Source organism: Anas platyrhynchos, chromosome 4, assembly GCF_047663525.1.
Source record: "Anas platyrhynchos isolate ZD024472 breed Pekin duck chromosome 4, IASCAAS_PekinDuck_T2T, whole genome shotgun sequence".
In the NCBI taxonomy this organism is placed as follows: domain Eukaryota; kingdom Metazoa; phylum Chordata; class Aves; order Anseriformes; family Anatidae; genus Anas; species Anas platyrhynchos.
The window spans coordinates 52,542,494-52,563,214 of record NC_092590.1 but is presented as its reverse complement, the minus strand read 5'-3'; the positions used below and the strand labels follow the sequence as shown (position 1 = coordinate 52,563,214).

The 20,721-nt window shown below is 41.1% G+C and overlaps 1 protein-coding gene across 6 annotated transcripts; it reads left to right on the top strand.

Moving 5' to 3' along the window:
* The first annotated feature begins 317 nt into the window (after positions 1-317).
* SPATA18 (spermatogenesis associated 18) lies at positions 318-20,470 on the top strand. 6 transcript variants are annotated; one of them, XM_013094087.4, is made up of 12 exons: positions 323-693; positions 2,561-2,666; positions 2,774-2,889; positions 5,568-5,686; positions 9,363-9,497; positions 10,066-10,297; positions 11,076-11,234; positions 11,776-11,951; positions 14,170-14,293; positions 14,659-14,703; positions 14,936-14,981; positions 15,452-20,470. In XM_013094087.4, the coding sequence occupies exons 1-12, from the start codon at positions 607-609 to the stop codon at positions 15,457-15,459; spliced, it is 1,353 nt and encodes a 450-aa protein (XP_012949541.3). In that variant the 5' UTR covers positions 323-606; the 3' UTR covers positions 15,460-20,470. The 6 variants fall into 6 exon arrangements, with proteins under 6 accessions (XP_021124010.3, XP_012949541.3, XP_012949539.3 ...); XM_005013744.5 differs by having other exon boundaries at positions 325-693; positions 14,659-14,724; XM_021268335.4 differs by lacking the exon at positions 9,363-9,497 and having other exon boundaries at positions 318-693; positions 14,659-14,724.
* The last annotated feature ends 251 nt before the right edge of the window (positions 20,471-20,721 follow it).

Genomic DNA, 20,721 nt, shown 5'->3' with positions numbered 1-20,721 from the left:
GCTCCCTACCGCCCCGCCATGGCCCCGGGAGGGGTCCGGAGCCGGGCTGCTGGGTGCCCCCGCTCCGAGGTGAAGCACTCGGGGAGCAGATTGTGGTCACTGGAATAAAAAGAAAGGCAAAAGGCGACTCTGTGCATTTAGCCCAAATAACTCTTTATTATTATTATTATTGTTTTCCACCTTGGGAAATGCCATTTTAGAACGCAGCCTGGGGAAACGCCACGAAACGCTGCCTCCTGCGCCTCCTCCTCCTCCTCCTCCTCCTCCTCCTCCTCCTCCTCAGCCGCAGGGCAGCGCTGCCCCGAGCCCTGTGCCGTGCCGGGCCGTGCCGTGTCCCCGGGCTGCCGCCCCGTTACCACAACGGAGGCGCGCCCTGCCCTCGTCGCCGTGGCAGCCGGGCCGAGCCCCACGTTACAATCGCGGCTATAAAGGCGGCGGGGCCGCGACCCCGCCCGCAGCGGCGAGCCCGGGGCCGGGCCGGCACAACCAGCGCCCCCCGTGCCGCCCGCCGGGGGCTCCCGGGGGGGGGGGACAGGACGGGACGGGGCAAACCGAGCAGCCCGGCCCGAGCCCGGCCCCAGCCCTCGGGCGAGCTGCCGGCCAGCCATGGCCGACAGCTTGAGGAGGCTGGTGAGCGCCGAGAGCTGCCGGCTGCTGCAGGAGAAGCTGGAGAACTGGTACCGGGACTACGAGGTGGGGGCAGCCGCCGTCCCCTCTCCCCGCCCGGCCGCCTCTCCCCGGTTCCCCGGTGCCCCTGCTGGGATGGACTGGGAGAGGGAATGGCCTCAAGTTGCGCCAGGGGAGGCTCAGGTTGTAAATGAGGAGGTGTTTCTGCTCAGAAAGAGCTGTCAGGCACTGGGACGGGTTGCCCAGGGAGGTGGTGGAGTCACCATCCCTGGGGGTGTTCAAGGAAAGGCTGGACGTGGTGCTGAGGGATGTGGTTCAGTGGGTGGCATTGGTGGTAGTTTTGGTTGGACCAGGTGATCTTGGAGGGCTTTTCCAACCTTCACAACTCCCTGACTCTGAGATTTCAGGGACAGGGAGGAAGGCAGCTGCAGGCAGGCGTGACAGGCTGAACAGGGTTACAGGGTAAGAGAACAGGGGACCGAGGAGGTGCCACAATGGAAACAGGAGAAAAGAGTTTAAATTTAGGGGAAGGTGAGGTGAGAAAGGGAACTGAGATTTGAAAATCCTAAATTCTCTCAGCAAAAGCAGTCGGGACAGGATCCTCACTCCTACATCCCCATGTCTCTGATGCCTCAGAGCACTGGCCCTGCTGCAGTCGGTGAATGAGGGCACTGAGCAGAGCTGCAGCCTTCTCAAGTCAGCTCCTCACATGTAGGTGTTACAGTGCCCGGCAGCCTTTCTGCAGGGTGCATGGCAAAGGACAGGACTGAGGAGGAGTCTGAAGGTAGCTGGTAAAGACACCACAGAGTGCAGGGCACTGGAGGAGGGACAACAGAAGCACTTGCATTAGTCTTGCAAAAGGATGGGGTGGCTGATAGTAGCAGGAGCTGAGCTCCCCATGGTAAAGGAAGGTAGGTGAGGGTAGTCCCCGAGGTCATGGGAAGCAAAGAGGAGCAGCTTGAGTCTGCTGTGGTGAGAGGAGCTGGCAGATGGGAGCACTGTGGGTGTCATGTCAGTGTAATGAGCTGGAAAAATGCAATTTGCGGTAGTGCTCTGGTGGATGTTAGCAGGGCGAGACTGCTCCTGGAGGACAGAGGAAAGCACGCCACAGCCATCACAGTGCGGGGTGACTGGGGCATGGGCAAGAACTGTGCCTATTTTCAAAGCTCCTAAAAAGCATATGGAACCATGTGGTGAGTGATCCAAGTTGAAGGTGATACCCAGGCTATGGATAAAGGTCAAGGTGGTGGGTACAAAGTGTGTGTGTGTGTTTGTTTTTGTTTTTTCCCTGGCAGGTGCAGTAGCTTCCTGGACTCCATCACTCTCTTTTAGAATTGTATTTGCTGAAAGTGGTGCAACTTTACTGTTCTGTTGTTTCCTTGGCTTAATGCTGGGGTTTGCCCATTCTCGATTCTTTTTTATTTCACTTGATAACTCTTAAAAATCAAGCAAAATTGCGTGGAGGCCTCATGGCTGTTGATAAAGCAAGATAACAGCTTTATCTGTGTTCTTTCAGCTAATACACAAAGTCATAGTTTGGACTGATGTTTTATTCATCTAATAATCTATCTTGTTATGCTAAATTCTGTGTTGAAAGATTTTAACCCATCTTTATGATCTTTCTTTTAGATTTATTTGTGGTTGCATCTTCTTTATGACTGGGGAAAGGAATACGTTTTCCCCAGTGGTGAATTAACAGGGTGTTAGGAGTTTTGATGTCTTCTCTGTGTGCCTATTAACAACGTGACACTTTTGAAGATGGGTTTTCTAGATGATGCAGTAAGAAAAGGATGAGAAGATATAATTATAGGAAACAAAACCAAAAAGCAACAAACAAAACCCCCCAAAACAACCCTTTAATACTGTGATCATAACTGGAATCATTCTATGCAGGATACCCCATGCAGATATATTAATATGCATTAATTTACAGATTAATACCTGTGATCAGAATCTGAACCGATGCTGTGAAATAATAGAAATGAACTCTGTGATTCAAGGGCAGCTCTTCACAATCCTCAATGAAACGTCTCGAGAAGGTAAATCAGTGCCTTTTCTGTACTAACACATTTCATGTGTCATCTTTTTCAGTTCTGTCTTCCTCTGTAGGTGTTCTCACAATTTCTTAATGCTTGTATTTTCTTAGGTGGGCACTATGCAGGTGTAGAAACAATAAAAACTCGTCTTCTGCCATGGCTAGGAACTTGTTTTTCCTGTGCTGCTTCAGGAGGGCTCTTTGAAAGCGGCCTCTCTTTCATTCAGGTATGCAGGAAATTTATTTTAAGGGAATAGAATGGTGTAAATTTATGCCTGCAGGAGAGCACTAATCACTTTCTGTTAACAATAGCATCCCTCCCTGATTTTGCTTAATGAAATATGTTATTGGTTGCTCATGGTGACAGCTATGTTGTTGTTCTGTCTCATCTTACATCTCCTTTGAATGGGAAATCAAAGAGGTCATTATGGTTACTTCTGGCCCTCCAGAGCTCGTGCTGTTTCATAATAATGAATGGCAATATGGATGAATCTTCGTGGTAAGAGAAGTAATGTTTTTGTACAGCTTTCCTTTTCTAGGCAAAGAATTTGGCTACGCTTACACTTGCAAAGATGTTATAGTAGCATTTACACCATTCATAGAATCATAGAATATCCTGAGTTGGAAGGGACCCTTAAGGATCATCAAGTCCAACTCTTGACACCGCACAGGTCTACCCAAAAGTTCAGACCATGTGACTAAGTGCACAGTCCAATCTCTTCTTAAATTCAGACAGGCTCGGTGCAGTGACCACTTCCCTGGGGAGCCTGTTCCAGTGTGCAACCACTCTCTCTGTGAAGAACTTCCTCCTGATGTCAAGCCTAAATTTCCCCTGCCTCAGCTTAACCCCATTCCCGCGGGTCCTGTCACTGGTGTTAATGGAGAAAAGGTCTCCTGCCTCTCGACACCCCCTTACGAGGAAGTTGTAGACTGCGATGAGGTCTCCCCTCAGCCTCCTCTTCTCCAGGCTGAACAGGCCCAGTGCCCTCAGCTGTTCCTTGTACGTCTTCCCCTACAGGCCTTTCACCATCTTCGTAGCCCTCCTCTGGACACTCTCCAACAGTTTCATGTCCTTTTTATACTGTGGTGCCCAGAACTGCACACAGTACTCGAGGTGAGGCCGCACCAGCGCAGAGTAGAGCGGGACAATCACCTCCCTCGACCTACTAGCGATGCCGTGCTTGATGCACCCCAGGACACGGTTGGCCCTCCTGGCTGCCAGGGCACACTGCTGGCTCATATTCAACTTGCTGTCTACCACGACCCCCAGATCCCTCTCTTCTAGGCTGCCCTCCAGCGTCTCATCGCCCAGCCTGTACGTGCAGCCAGGGTTTCCCCGTCCCAGGTGCAGGACCCGGCACTTGTTCTTATTGAACTTCATGCGGTTGGTGATCGCCCAGCTCTCCAACCTATCCAGATCCCTCTGCAAGGCCTTTCCAGCCTCAACAGAGTCCACAACTCCTCCAAGTTTGGTGTCATCAGCAAACTTGCTCAAAATACCTTCTATTCCTACATCCAGATCGTTTATAAAAATATTGAAAAGTACCGGCCATAAAATGGAGCCTTGAGGGACCCCACTGGTGACTGCCCGCCAGCCTGACGCAGCCCCATTCACCATAACCCTTTGGGCCCTGCCCGTTAGCCAATTGCTCACCCATCGTATGATGTTTTTATTTAGCTGTATGGTGGACATTTTGTCCAGTAGGATCCTATGGGAAACCGTGTCAAAAGCCTTGCTGAAGTCCAAAAAAATCACATCAGCTGGTTTCCCTTGGTCCACCATATATCTGTTGGTAAAAACTTAACAGTATGTGAAAATCCAGATGTAAGCTGCAGGTGTGTATAAAACCCCATGCTTTCATCTGTGAGCTCCTATTATTATTATTATTATTATTTTAGAAAAATATTTTCTGAGTATCCAAGCATTATAATAATCTCTAGAAGGGAAAAAGAAAGTGCTCATATCCATCATGATACCACCACATGCCTGACTTGAGATCTGGAGTTGGTATGTACTTAGTATTTACTAAAAGGGTCATATTACTAGCACTTTGGAGGAGAAGACAGATCTGCTGCTGCTCCATGCTTGTGTGCTTTGAAAGAAAATAAGAGTGTAGGCTGATGTAGACAAGGGGAAAATGTTGAAGATCTTGGGATCTGGCAGTGATGTTACCATGCTCTCCAACTTCTCATTTTTAGACCTCTTCTATCAAAGTCTTTCACAAGTAAGATAAAGACAAATGAAAAGTAATATCCCTTAGTGGATCCCGCATATTCTAGTGTGCTGCAGGAGTAGGGGTCTGACAAAAAGCAAAATGTAAAATTATGGTGTTATTAAATGACTACGTACCTGTTATGGGTTTGTCATTGGACATGACGTTCAAAATACAAAGAAAAGCCTGCTGCACAGCTGCCTATTTGAATCTGGTAGTATGAGTCAAATCTGTAGGGTGTTAAAGGCATGGCTGCATGTACAGCAATGTGCTTCTTGAAGTACAGTGGCTGCCTGATTTGTTCTAGTAACGTTTTCTGTTATCCTGTGTACAGGAATGCCCCAAAACTTCACTTGAGTTGATGGTATGGTCTGTCAGAACACTTTATCAAGAAAAAAATGTTATGTGTGCAAGAACACTATGTCCAGATGATATGTACACAGGTAGTAAATATGCATATGCAGACCTTCTGTGGTCTCTATTATGAGGTGTAAGCAAAGTGAATATTTTTCCTAATACAATTAAGTCTTTGTTTTGTGCACCTTGGAGTTACTGCTTTTGTTTTCAATTACCTTTGAAATGATCCTTACAGAAATGTTTAGAAAGGTGTATGCTAATAATGCTACACTACGTTGTTGAAGGATTCTGTAACGTAGAATGGTCAAGCAGTGCCATTTTGTGTTTCATTTCAGGATTCAGTTGAGAAAGAGAGGCAGCTGAGACAACTGGCCACCAGTCAGACTTTTCAGCTGCAAGAACTTCAGGAAGAACTCACTTCAACGCGCCTAGAGCTCGACCATGTGCAACAAGAGTAGGGAAATTAACTGCAATTCTTTTTTTCTTTTCAATATTTTTTCTCTTGACATCTAAATACTGATAGAGACTTGTACAGTGTTTTCTTTCAGGCTTAAAATCGGTGCTTCAAAATATGTCTAGGCTCTGGGTTGTCTGTGTTTGCCCAAAGTAGGGTACAGATGATAAAATCAGACTTGCTTTCATCAATTGACTCGGTAGGTTTTGCTTCTGGCAGAAGAGTTGGGAAACAGAACAGTGGTCCAGACAAAAGGACTGATTGTCCCAATTGGATTATAGTTGACAAACTGTTGTATGCTGAGCAAACATTGATAAAACTCAATTGAGTAGGTATAGTGCAACCATTATTGAAGGACCATGCCATAATTAGTTACGGTATGTAATTGCATGTAAATATTTAATAAGATCAAAACTAAGATGGAGGAAGAATGAGCTTTTATGTAAGTCACTAGGACTGAACAGTTGTCATCCAGTTGCATGAAACACTTGGTGGAGCACTGTAGTCTCAGAGTGATTCATCTGCTTCAGAAACAAATTGGTCCAGTTAGTGCCACCTCCAAGGACATTTCAGAGGTGGCTCCATGTGACAGACATGTTCTCATGCATTCTGCTAGCACAAGAACAATGAATGCTCACAGGCCTTTGTGATACAAAAAGTGATATAAAATAACGTATTTATTAAATGGTTCCAAGAATATCAGGTTCTCAAGACTGCAAGCTGCACAAGCTGGATTTGAGGAAAGAGATTCAATAGAAAGAATACTTCATTCTGTATCCTAATCTTGCAGATATCTCCTGCTTTCATGTTAGTATTTGTTATGCCTCATCGTGTATAAATGCAGACATTTTGATTCTTGACTGTGAAAGAAATCTCTCAGTACCCCGTTTATGAACAGTGAAGTCATTCTGAGTGCTATAAATTGTTGAAATAGATGGAGCAACTGGAATAGAGCCTTAATGAAAAATAAACAGTTGTAGCAAAATAATTCTGTTATTGCTTAGTCAAATATGACCCTTACACACTGCTTGTGTGCTGACAGCCTGCACAAAGCCCACTGTGATGGTTTTTGTATGTTACATTGATACAGACTTGGTCTGCTGACATAGTTGATTTGTCACATTAAATTCTCTGGTGGAATCTCTGCCCTTACCATGAAGGTTATTAATGTTTCTTGCAGCCTGGCACAAACCCAGTTGGCTCTTGAAGACAAAGACCAAATCAGCCACTACTCTTACAGCAGCAGAAGACTGAAATTATTCAGCTAAGAGCAGCATAAGAAAAATCTTAATTTTAGAGTATTTGTGACAGACGTCAGCATGCAGTGGTAGTCTGTCATCTACCTGAGTGAATTCTGTTTATTTTACACTGTCCTAAGCTACAGAGGAAAAACAGGTCTAGCTTCTGGACATGTTTTTTTTTTTCTTGTTTTTTTTTTTTTTTTCCTTTGCATTATAGGAAGAATTAACATAAATTAATAAATGTGAGAAGAACCCTTATTCTTGCTGAACTTGTACCCTTTTCTCTCTAGGCTAGAGAAAAGGTTACTTTGAAATGAGCAGCTATCAAGTATTTGAGTCTTGTAGATGAAATTAATAGGAGAGATCCAGGTTCTGAATGCAGCAAGTTGCAAACAAAGGTTTCTGTCTATGATGCTCTTGGAAGCAGCACATGTGTTAGAGAGAATGAAATGTCTTTTGTCCATCTTAAGATAAGGTTCTTTAAAAGGTTTTTTCTTTCAGATTGTGCTTTCCAAATCCTTTTGCCTCTCTGCACAGAAATAGACATGGATATTAGTACTGTTACTGTCTCTGTTTTAAAAATGTTTTTTGAGTTTCTAAGTGTTTTGGTCACATCTGGGGAGTTAATCTGGATCAGTAATAGTGCATGTGGGGGACCTACCTTTTCACTTCAATACAGTAATCTTTAATTTTCTTTTGTGGCTTGATCTATAGGAACTTCTGGAAGCAGTAATAATTCTTCACGCTCATGAAATGTAGCCTCGATTTTTTTATTTTTGGTTATAGTATCAGAAAACAACATGAAGTTAGTAGAAATTCTTCCAACAGCATGTGAATTCTTGTGATAATTGACACTTCAAGAAAAGAAATACTTGTTTATAAAAAATGCTTGAAGCCTTGTAGTTAAATAATGTTAATGCACTTCAGAATGAAGGAGACCTGGCTTGGATCTTTCCCTTTAGGAAGGTATAACTGCCTATGAGTTTCCTTCATTTTAGGGCAATTAAGGGGATGAGCTAATCCCAGTAAAGATGAACAAAGAAAAATCCTTCAGGTCATTATAGTCTCAACTTCTATATGAAGTTGAATATCACTTTTTCATCTATAATTGCTTCTAGAATAATGCTAATTGTCAGATTTCATCTGTGGAACCTCTGCCAGGAAAGCCATTGCTTCAGACTTTAGTTTTTTTGAGTGGATACATGGGGCATAAACTTGTATTTCCATAAAATGGCCTTTTTTGATTTGTTGGTTGAAAAGTAGCTCATATAACTCCTTGATTCTTGGATGTAACCTGACTACTGTCTTCCAGATTAAAGCAATCAGCTGAGAACAAAGCCCCTCGCAGTTTCCATGAATGGGTCTTAATGCAGACTGCATGGAATTGTGGAATCACAGAATGGCTCAGGGTGGAAGGGGCCTTAAAGATCCTCTGGTTCCAACCCCCTGCCATGGGCAGGGATGCCACCCACTAGATCAGGTAGCCCAGGGCCTCGTCCAGCCTGACCTTGAACCCTGCCAGGGATGGGACATCCACAGCTCCTCTGGGCAACCTGTGCCAGGGCCTCACCACCCTCTGAGTGAAGAATTTCCTCCTAACCTCTGATCTAAATCTCCTAGTTTAAACTAAACTCTTAAATCTAATCTAAACTCTTTTAGTTTAAAACCATTTATTGTTATTCTTTCATCATCTGGTTGAGTAAAATGTTGCTCTCCATCTTTTTATAAGTCCCATTTTAAGTACTGAAAAGCGGCAATGAGCTCTTCCTGAAATCTTCTTTTCTTCAGGCTGAACAGCCCCAGCTCTCTCAGCCTTTTTTTGTAGGAGAGGTGCTCCAGCCCTCTGATCATCTTTGTGGCCTTCCTGTGGAACCTGTTCCTAACATTAAGTAAATGATAGAAAATAAACTTGCTTAGCTGGTTCTCTGCAGATGTTTGAGAAACATTTTTTATATGGGGAGGAACAAGAGAGGAATCATTAGCTTCTGATATTGGTGAAGAACACAATTACTGACATCCTCTGACTGGATATTCTATCAAGGAAAAGAACCTGAGGACCTGAGGTAAAACCAAGTCAGCTCAGTTTTCTGTCCTACATTTCTGACTCTCAACGATGTTAAATATGAGAAACAAACAAGTCTTTCTCAGGCCTGATCATATGGGCTAGTGCATGGACACCAGAAGTTAGTGATCTTTCCTGTAACACAATTTGGTGTATCCAGCCTCTTGCTACAGTGCACCTTTACTCTTTAAAGTGTAGTTATGAGTATGCTTTGGAGTTTTTAACACTTAATTTCACAGTATTTCAGCATAAGGAGTCTGGCTTGGTCAATACTTCTCCTGTTTTTCTCTTCTTATTTGTTAAGGATTAATTGATAGCTGGTTTGCATTGGTAGAAGGACATCTTGTGACTAACTTTATTCCATGTGGTTAAGTCTGAAGGATTCCCGTGTCCGAGAGGAGGACTCTCTGAGGAGGTTAGATCCTTGGAATGATTATGAGCAGCAGATTCAGATGCTGCGGGATGAGATTTCTATCCTGGATGCCAAAAAGTCTGTTCTCCAGAGCAGGTAGGGCCTTATTCGGAGAAGTAACTGGATTGGAGAAATTGTTCAAGTTAGGCAGCATGAATTCTCTCCTCATTTTAAATTGAAGCATGAAGAAAAGTTAAACTTCTGTACTTTGTTGTAAAGGATTGTAAACACTTCAACTGATTTATCCTAGTGCCCAGTATTTTAAATTTGAACAGTAATGTTGAGCTTACAGCAAAGAAAGCAGCTTTACAAAATAGACAGAGCAACTGTACAGGAACAGGCGGCTAGTTTTTGTTTATAAGTCCTCTGTGCATACTGTACCCTTATGGGGCAGAAATTATTATTATATTCTCATTTCTTGGACTTTACAGCTCTTCAGTGGTACTGGAAGACAAACAAACCTCTCAAGTTTTAATAGTTAAAAGTGTGTTTCTGCAGAACACAGTGCACGGCTACATACAGTTTTGGAGTCAGTTGAATTTTATCATTCCAGATGTATCCTATAAGATGTACTGACACAAGTTCCTTCATGCTAAGCTAATAATCTGCAGCTTTACGTCTCTATCTTGTCTTACCCACCTCTCTCTTTACACACCTCTCCTAGACTTGTGCGGAGCCGCTCTCCTTCCCCAAGACGCAGCAGGTCACCCAGCCCGCTCCCCCTGAGGAGCTGCTCACCTGGCCGAGCCAGGCGGACAAATGCTTCCCGTCACGCCTGCCTGGTGGCTCGCTTCGGTGACATCTATGCTAATGAACGCCTGGATGCAGAGACCCTTCTGAGGACATACATCACCGACAAAGAGATGGTGCAGAGGATAATATACACTGCAGCTGTGGTAGGGGCAAAATTGTTTCTTGTTTCACAGAAGAGTTTTGTAAAATACTGTGACTAGATTAGATTAAGACATAGGAAGACTCTGAATGGCTTTCAAAAGTAGATGGTTCCTGCACTAAAAAGCACTGCTGCTTTTAAATTAATATTTTTGGAAAGACTTCCATATCATGCTCTCCTCTTACCTGCAGCTATGTGTTTTTCTGTTTTGCTGGGTTCCTTGAAATTACTTATATCCCTCACACTTACTACAAACTCAGCCTGAATAAATTTGTTTGCAAATTTTCTTGTCTATAAAATCAGTGTATCAGAGAGGCAGTGACCCTTTTAATGTATATGATCCCAAGCATGTTTAACTTAGTGCATTTTTTTTCCACATCTTCCAGTCACTTTACACCCTCTGAACCAATGTTTATTCCCAACAGATGAGAGGTACTGTCTGACATGTTTGGCTGTGGCACATAAAATGCAAATATTAAATTCTGTTCTTGACGTCTCCAAATGTAATTCCAATGATTCTGTGTGTGTATGTGAGGGAGTCCTTTATAGAAATAGCTTAGGTGGGAAGCTTCTTACCCCTGTCTTCAGAAAAATAACTCACACTTGGTTTAAACAGAAGTCCTCCTAAATGGAGGACTATTTTTTAACTTTCACTTCTACAGCAGTGTTTTATCTTCCTCCTTAAAGCTATGATATTGGTCTAAACTCATTGTTTCAGATTGTTGCTAAATATCTAACCTCACAATCTCCTGGATTAAACTAGATGTTTTGTACATTTCCAGGAGTCTTTCCAAACAGCGAAGATGGCCTACAGGCAATTCAAAATACGTGTAAGAAAGACTCTTTCTTTAGGTCACACAGAGCTTGAGTCACTTGAAGACACTGTCCTGGATTATATTGTTCGCCACGAGGATCTGTACGATGTTCAAGCCAGTGTCAATGTAAGTTAGCGTGGTGGGGAAGGGATGTGTTATTCTATTTCAGGAGCTAACTTCAGAGGAGCTAACTAGAAATTAACCATAGTCTGGAGTAGGAAGAGAAGTGTATTGCATGGATTTTGTCTTGTAGCAATTTATTTTCCAAAATAATATTGCAGCACGGCCTTATCACTTGTTTTATTTGCCTCTAACTATGTCTGTTTCTGTCAGAATAATTTTGTTGACAAGATACAGTGTAACTGTATTAATCAAGTAAATATAAGGTAAATTTTAGTGTTTCTTAAATTTTACATTGTGCTGAAAAACTGTATCTCCTTCTTAAGATTGATGTCAATGATGTAGCTCACACTACTTCTAAAACAACAGCACATTCTTTCTGATGCTAATGCTTTCTTGAATAGCCTAAGATAACATTTCTGGGTGTCTTTTATACTGATTTTTAAGTGTGTCAAAGCTGAGAGGCACATTTAGGAGGGGTTTCCGCACTTCCTCATGAACAAAAATGTTAGTGAGTTCAGATTATTTCAATTGTGTTTATTTTCAGGAAGTAATTCGCTCCATGAACATGAACCCAAAGATTTCATTCCCACCAGAAGTCGATTTCATTGTGATCAGCAGTTTGATTCGAGAGCTCTGCCGTGTGGCTTTTTCAATGCAGACCCTCACCCCTCCTCTTGATATTGCCTTTGGCATAGATGGCGAACTTTTCAGTGAGACCAAGTAAGAATTCTTTATTTTCTTTAAAAGACAAAGACGGAAAAAAATCCACCAGGTTGTATAATCTACTTCTTTCCTAATTAATGTGAAGATTTAAGATTGATGAACATTAATTTGGGGCAAATATTCCTGGTCTCCTTTCTATTTGGTATGTCTTTAAGGTTTATAATGGTATATAAATGCCAGGATGTAGACCAGTGTTAATAGCTTGTTTAATGAATAGCAGAACAATTTTCTGGATAAACTTGTCTCTTTGAGTTTATTTCATTTATCGTTTAAGAGGAAAATTATCATATTTCCTTTCCTGCTTAGTCTCTGTCTGCCTTCTCTGTTTATAAAAGTGCTTGCATCTTTGCTCTGTCATTTTGGCCCATTTGGTAAAAGTCATTTCTACTGAGGTCTGGCTGTAAGTGCCTGATCATCAACATGTGCTGTGGCTGCTGCATGACGTACGGATCTTAATACACTCCTGTCTCTTCTGTTTTGAAGTTGAGCAAAAAGGAAAATGCCTTTTAGAAACATGATTCTTGTTTAAAGAAACAATAACATAGTTTTTCTTTTTTACCATGGGGTTAGGACTGGCTGCTTTGTTAGCTGACAGAACTGTAGGGTACTCCCAGGCCTTCAAGAAATCTAATGGGATTGATAGCTCCAAAAAACACTGCTCCTGAAAGCAAGAGATGCCACAGAAATGAGGAGGTTTCTAATAATAATTTAAAATAGAATGGATCCCATATAGGAAAGAGCTTGAGAAACCAATGAGAGAAGTAGGGAAGGTAAAAGTAGCCCTTCAACAGAGTACAAAGTTGTTAACTAGTTAATGGTCCTGTCCAAATATTGGGCAGTTAGCTATTTGATACCCAAAGCAACTTGTTGAATTAAGAAGGTAGCAATGCTAGAGTATTGTCTCAGGATACTTTTGCCACCTACTTGATGTGTATGGCCTTCAAAAAAATGGGTGTACATGTTTATATGTGCTGTTGTGGGAGGTGTGTGTGTGTGCATACACACATATGTGTATCTAACTGTCTGTATGGATGTATATGTGGCATAAATATATCTACATGTATATAATATGTGTCCTACACTTATATGAAGCAAAACTTGTGGAAGTTGAAATAGCTGCATTAGTCAGGTGCGATGCCATTCTATAGAAGGGCTGGCCAACCCCCATTTTACCTTATACCTTCCTCCAGCCGAGTTTCATGCCTGTTTATGACATTGTTCTTAGGAATTACTATTCTATGTACATTACTAATGTATATATGCATTGCTACTTTCTGTTTCAGTTATCACAGAATCACAGAATCTCTAGGTTGGAAGAGACCTCTAGATCATCGAGTCCAACCTCTAACCTAACACTAACAGTCCCCACTAAACCATATCCCTAAGCTCTACATCTAAATGTCTTTTAAAGACTTCCAGGGATGGTGACTCCACCACCTCCCTGGGCAGCCCGTTCCAGTGCCTCACAACCCTTTCAGTAAAGAAATTCTTCCTAACATCTAACCTAAAACTCCCCTGGCGCAACTTTAGCCCATTCCCCCTCGTCCTGTCACCAGGCACATGGGAGAACAGGCCAACCCCCACCAATTATCTGGTAATTGTTTTGAATTTGAATTCACCAAACCATATATGTATTATTCATCCAATTTTGTAGACTTGGGGGGTAAAGGGGGTAATATATCTGCTGCATTACTACAGCCTTTCCAAATCATTTTTGGAAAAGTCAATATTTTGTTTTCAGTAGCTGAAGATCTTGCTAATAATATTGCCTCTCATGTCACATAATCTTGGCCATAAAGTTACATCTTAGTATCTTGGGCATTTCTGTAATGTCCTTTATATGGATCTTGTTTTCACAAGAAATTTCAGGAAGATAGGGTGACTGACTGTCAAAACGCTGCTCAGGAGATTCAGTCAGTGGTCCTCAGACCTTGACTTTTGTGGGGGATATGCAAGAATATCATAGCCTATCAGCCAGCTGAAGTGGGAGAAGGTTTTATTGAGGTGACTGTATAAATAGAAAATATGTTCTGTTAAGTCACTCTTACAAATGCATTTTTTCTGTAAGTTCACTTAAAGAAAACTTATTTTTGTGATATGCAAATACTTTCAAGAAAGATTATGAGCTGTACTAATATTCTGCCTTGGTAACTCAAAGACTCGTATTATCTTTAGGCACTTACATGTAGACATGTCTTATACTCTGTTTCTACAGGTACCATCGTAGTTTGGACTCTGATTTCACAGCTGCTTTGGTGGCCTATCACGTATGGCCTGCTCTGATGGAAAATGATGTTGTAATTGTGAAGGGAGAGGCAGTCACCAAAAGAGGAGCTCTGGTATGTACTTTTCCTTAGGAAATGTGTTAAGGATATTCATTAGATTTTAACTCTCTTTTCAAATTTAAAAAGATGAATTCTTGATTATTTTTTATCCCCCTATGTGGCTGGAGTGGTATATATTATGTATTGGTTAGATTTAAAACCTCATCCAGTATTTAGGGTGAATAGTTCCATTTACCTTATTGTGTATTCATCATGCAGTAAAAAGTTCTATGATTGTTGGCAGAGCCTTTTTTTAGGAAGAAAATTCTGTGTTTACTCTGTCCTCACGCCTTGTCTCCAGCATGACATATCTACTTGCAGAGTCTGCCTTTAATAAATACCCTCTCTCAAAAGAGGTTTGCCAATCTCATCTCTTGTAGTGGTCTCGCAGGAGCAGAAGTAGAAGCAGAAGCCGGAGCCGTAGCGTGAGTCCTCTTCTATCTCATGTAAGCCCCAGCTGAATGCTGTTGGTGTAAACAGCATCAGATATTTTAAACTCAGAGAAACTAGGAACTTGCTGAATTTTATGTTGTACCAGTGGAGTTGCACTGATGTAGTAAAGTGTGCAAATCTTCTGAATGTTGATGGGTTCCCAGATGCCTTTCTTGTGTACAGTATTTTGGCACATCTGAATTCCCTTTTCCTTTTGTCTTGCAGTTATCTCGAAGCCGCAGTCCTTCACCACTGAGGAGCGGAAGCCCAAGTACGTGGGCATATTAGTTCAATTAGTTCAAATTGTTCAAACTCACAATTTTCAAATTAAGCCCTTGAAAGACTGAGCAAAGACAAGAAATAGTATGCTGAAGGTCTTTGACTCTATAATGCTTGTCCCTGTCTTGTTTTTAAAATGGTTAGCCCTTTTCTCTGTGTGTGGGAGAGGGCTGAAATTTCTGCGTGGGAAGATGCTTTTCACTCTACTCAGACCACTGTCACATGCTCTGTCTCTGCTGGTTGCCTTTACCATGACCAGGTCTATAGTAATAAGACTTCTCTTCCTCACAAGAGATACAGTTAGCTGCATGCCTGCTGGCTTCATGCCTTTTAAAATCCAAAGAGACAGCTAGAATTGGTGAGGGTGATCTCAAACAGTATGAATGTGTGCACGCTGAAGCCAAGGAAGTTTAGAGACTTAGGAAAAACAGTTGTACTGAAATGTGCATTTTTCTCCAACAGGACATTAAGATAACTGGATAAGTTTCTGTGGTTCTGTACATCTGGATCCATCAAGTTTGCTGGTGCCTTCTCCTCTTCAAGGAATACCTCAAATGTAACAATGTGAACAGCAATTGTCCCTCCAAAAGGAGCGTTACATGTTTTGTGTGTTTTTGTCATTATAGAAGGCTTATTTAGGACTTTAGAAATTAATTCAACACTTCTGATTTAAACAAAACAAATTGCATGCAATACAGGATTGTACTAATTATCAAAGTTTACAGAGCACTGAGGTACCCATGCTGTAATCTTACAGATGGAGATAGAATTATTGCACCTCGAATGGCTTCCCTAGATACCAAATGATACAGTTTGACAGGGTGTTCAATGTAACCTAAATGGTGAATGTTACAGAATGTTGAGGTTAGCTGTTAACTTGAAAACAATTTAATTATCTGGTGCTTGTTTACAGTTTTAGAAAGCAGCAATAAGCTTGTGATGTGCAAGTCTCAGCATTCTTTGAAATATCTCTTAAGTAATTTTTAGTAATCTGAATTTTCTAGCTACAATGCAAAACTCACACAGAATAGTGATAAACTACCAATACTCTATCAGTCCCCAGGACTTTATTGACTTTTACTTTTGAAAGCATGGATATGTGGTTTTAGCAAAGTAGTAATAGTCCTTTCTAAATTCATTGCCACTTACATTTTTTTTAATATTCATTTCTAATTTGGACCTTAAAGTATTCTAAAAGTGTGCCAATGACTACATGTAGGCCTGAAATATTTTCTTGAGGTAATCTATTCAGTATTGCTTTTGATGGACTTCATACTAGCCTGATAAATTAGTAGTTCCTATAAACACAGTCAAAGAACTTGCCCAGTTATCACTTACTGTGTGCATTTATCACATCTTAAATGTAAAAACTGAAGACCTGAAAGGCTTTCATTCTTCCATTTTAAATACTGGTTGTTCCACTTGTAAAAATTTATTTTAATACCAGCATTTTTGTCTTCTGGAGAACTGGTAGTCTTTCTCTGAACTTTGTCTATAGGACCAGCCTTAACTACAAGCCACAAAGGGGGCCATTTGGGGTTGTCTTGTGTTTTTACATAGAAACATAAGATTTGTCACAATGGATCTGATACACAATTCATCAAATCCACCGTCTCATTCCAGTCAATACTTGATGTTTCAAAGGAATGTGGAACTTACCTGGAATTCATCTGCAATTTTTGATATATTAGAATCAAGAAGAAATCCTTTCTGCCTCCTGTTGCAGTAGCCTATGCAGTGGAACATGACAGTTCATTGGTATTCCTATAATAGCATGAACAAAAATATTCTTATTAGTTCTAAAATTGTTTAGTCCTTAAAATTATGTTACAGGAACAAATTGTGTGATCCCTGAAATGATCCCTTGTACAGATTTACATGTCCATGCTCTTTCTCTCTACTTCTTGTGTGGTTTAAGACTTTGGCACGAGGCTCTTTGGCACAGGGACAAACTTCAGGCAGACTAGCACTGGCCCCCATGTACCATGGATCAGCTGTGCCTCTTGTTCGACAGATGTGTTTTCATTGGAATTAGGCCTGTTAGGAACCAGTAAAAGCAAAATGCAGTCCCGAGCACAAAAGGTCGTTCACAGAGCTTCTCTGAATAAATGAAAGCTTCTCTGAGTAAATGAAGAAGATTCTCTGAATAAATGAAAAATGAATGGTGTATGTATATATGTACTGTCTTGTTATCTGAGAAAGTCACAAGAGAAAATGCCAAGCGAGATGTTTCATATTCTAAGAGCCAACTTGTTAGTCTTAGCCATGGATCTGGGCTTGCAGTAAACCTGCATATTTCTGCACTGATCTCATGACTCAAAACATCAGTTGTGGAAAAACTGAGCACCTGCAACTTGTGTGGCAACAGGAGATAATAAGATATCCCAAGTATGGTTTTGAGCAACAAAATGGAGAAATCCATAAAATCTTTTAATTAGGAAAGGCTGAAGAGATGTAGGTCTTTTTAAACTGGAAAGTATATTTTTTGTCTTCTGCATGTAATTACCAAGGCATGTCTGTGTTGTTCTTGAGTTGAAATGAGTTTCCATACCAACTCAGAAAACTTAAGACCACACCAAGGAAGTATGTTTTTTCTTGACAAGCATGAGAGGCAGGGTAGTTCCAGACTTGCACACACCTATGATGACACTAGGAACAGGTGTTAAAAATGCTATAAAATAGAGATTCCTAGTGCTTGGTAAAAATAGAAAACTGGTGAAATAACTAACGATTTGTTTTTGTAGCGACGAAGCTTTAGGAATTTTTTGCATGTTTCAGAGCAGAGCAAACAATTCTCAGCTAAGTGGGAAGTTTGCAGCATGGTAGCACTTAATTAGTTAAACAATTCTTACTCTACTCTGCTGTACTTCGCAGCAAGTTATCTTTTCATAGGAATATAGTTTTGTACTTATTGCCTGTGCAGCTGATTTATAGACAATTAAATCCATTGCTCAGACAGGGGATTGCTGCTGGTGTCATGTTAGACAATAAGAGCTCCTGTGCTTCTTTCTGTCCACATGAGAACTGCAGAGAATGCATACCAATAAAGATTATATGTAATTAACCATCAAATGCAAAACAGCTTGTAAGAGACTGTTGCAAAGGACTTTTCTTTTGACAAAGGACTCTTGTAATTGCTTGCAAGACCCTATGAATGAATGGAGAATGAATATGAAATTAATGACTTGATATTTTAATAAGAATTTTTAAAATTGTAAGATCATTATTATTTTTAAATTATTTTCTCTAAATGAATGGGTAATGCCACAGTTGTAAAAGCAGCAAAGTAGAAATGGTACTATAAGGATGGATGCCAACAGGTGACCGATAAAAAATCAGTAAGATAGTTTTAGAATAGTATGACCTATGATCAAAGTGATAATCAGGAGAAATAAGGTTAGATTTTGAGCTTATTTGAACTTTTTGGAGATGGACTGGTGAAAGTGAGACTGTACAAGGTGTAAAAAAGCACCATCCGTGGGCCAAGATTTTCTTGTAGGACACCATGCATGTTTGTAAGGGATTTTGAGGTTGCTGGAGAATTCCTACGACACGTCAGCTTTGTGAAGGCTGATGATGGCTGGCTTAATTCAAAGCCTGACTCCCAGGTAGTCTAAAGATGTGGGTATTTTATTACACACTTCTGGGAAAATACAATGTCATCAAAATATCTTCAGCCTTCCTTCTTCAGTATTTGCAGCTGAATGACATGAAGTGCAAACTCATGCCTAGCTGGCAGATACTGAGGACAAATGGCTCAGCTAAATTTGCTACTGCACGATGAAGGTTCAAACTCAGAAATTATCTTATCTTAGATGGATTCTGCTAACATAGGAGAAACAAAGTTGGGAGCTGATGGAGCCCTCCCTCTTAATCTAGGTGGCTGTGAGTTGTGCTGCTGGTTCAGCCTTGTGGGAGGCTCCAGACATGAGTGGTAAGTTAAAGCAAACATACACTACAGCTCCAAGAAAGTAAATGTGAAGGCAACAATTATCCAAATGCTCCCTAGAGAAACATGTGCCTGTACATCATCCAAGACTTGAGCCTGTTAACTTCATTTTTATACTGCATGTATGCAATGCAGAAGTTTGTCATCCAGTAACAGTTCCATCAGAAATAAATGCTGTCCTTCAGCTTTATGTAACCTTCACCAGCCAGTTTTGACTGGCACTAACTGCACAATGATTTTCTTATTGTAGCACTAAGTAGTCTAGCATTGTATTAAAGAAGTGAAAATCATTTTGTTATGGCTTGCAGCTATATGAGCATGCGTTCAGATTGTTTTAAGTTTCAGGACTGTACCGTATTTCTTTCAGTCATACAGCGTACTAATCAATTTTACTAAAATGTACATTTCATTTTATGGTTGAAAAATTGGAAGCAGTTTTTTGATAGTTTAAAACAGCACGTGTAAGCAAAGCTGGCAGGCTCTCACTGATCTACAGGTGTGTTGGCTACATAGAAGCTATACCTTTCACTCGAGGCAGAGCACAGACTTAGAGCTCACCCTGTAATATAACTTCTAGGAGAGCAAAGCATGACGCAAATGAAGTAGGTAGTATATTCACATTTTCTTCTGGCTTTGAGAATACAGCCTTTCTGCCTTGCAGAAACATAGTTCTCAAGGAAATGTTAACTGTTTTAAAACAAAGTGTCAGCGTAAAGATACCATTTAGCACTGCTAGTATTGCTTCCTGTGAATCTGTTTTTTCTTAATATGCTTTGGTCTGCATTCAAATGAATTGTTTTAACAGAAACAGTTTATACAGAGGGATCATTTTAAGCTATTGTCTTCTCTTTGTGGTCACTGGCGTTCAGCCTTTTTGAGTAGAGGAATATAGTCTGTCACATAAAGCGGATATAACACCTTTGTAAACTGTTTTCAGGACCTTCAGTGAAAACCTGCCTGTGTGATACATGCACACACACCAGCCTGACAAAGACAAATGTTTATTATTTGGAAGCGTCATCCTGTATTCACAGAAAACATTTTGCCCTATGACCTTTCATGCAGTTTGTATCTCTTATGGCTGACTCAGTTAATAAAAGGTAAACTTGATCATTTCTACATGCAGCTGTAATTTGGACAGGAACCTACCTAACCAAAACCAGGCACAGATGAGCTGTGCCAGTCTGTTATGTATAAATACAATTAGTGTTTTCATTTCCAATCAGCATATGGTGTATTGCTTGACCTAAAGAGCTTGTGGTTTAAATGAAGTACTGTCTTCAGGTTCTTTAGCCATGAAATCAATGAAATGCATATGAAATTCTGAATTTCACCGTTTTCAGTTGATTAATCTATAACCAGTCAGTACCATATGTTGTTCTCACCCAGTCATCTTCTGGGGTTACTAACTGCAATGTGAATAATGTTTCCATTTCAATTAGCCTGAATAAATGTCATGTATTAAACCAGTAGCTCAAAACTGGATTGTGAATTGGTTAGTTTGTTAGAGGATTAATAAAATACCAAGCCTACGCTGTCTTTGTGTTTTATGCTCCTGGGCAGCTCTGCATGTAGCTTAAAATAAACTGCATCTCAGTGGGTGTTACTGCAAATGGGCATCGGGTGCTAGACCTCAGGGTGACATCTGCTCTGTGTGAGCCTGTGGTGTTTTTTTTTTCCAGGTACCACTGCAGCTGGGCTGGCACAGCATCCCAGCTTTGTTGACCTCTCCCCTGGCGCTGCTCAGGAAGCAGAGCGCTTCCCACGAGGTGGCACTGTTGCC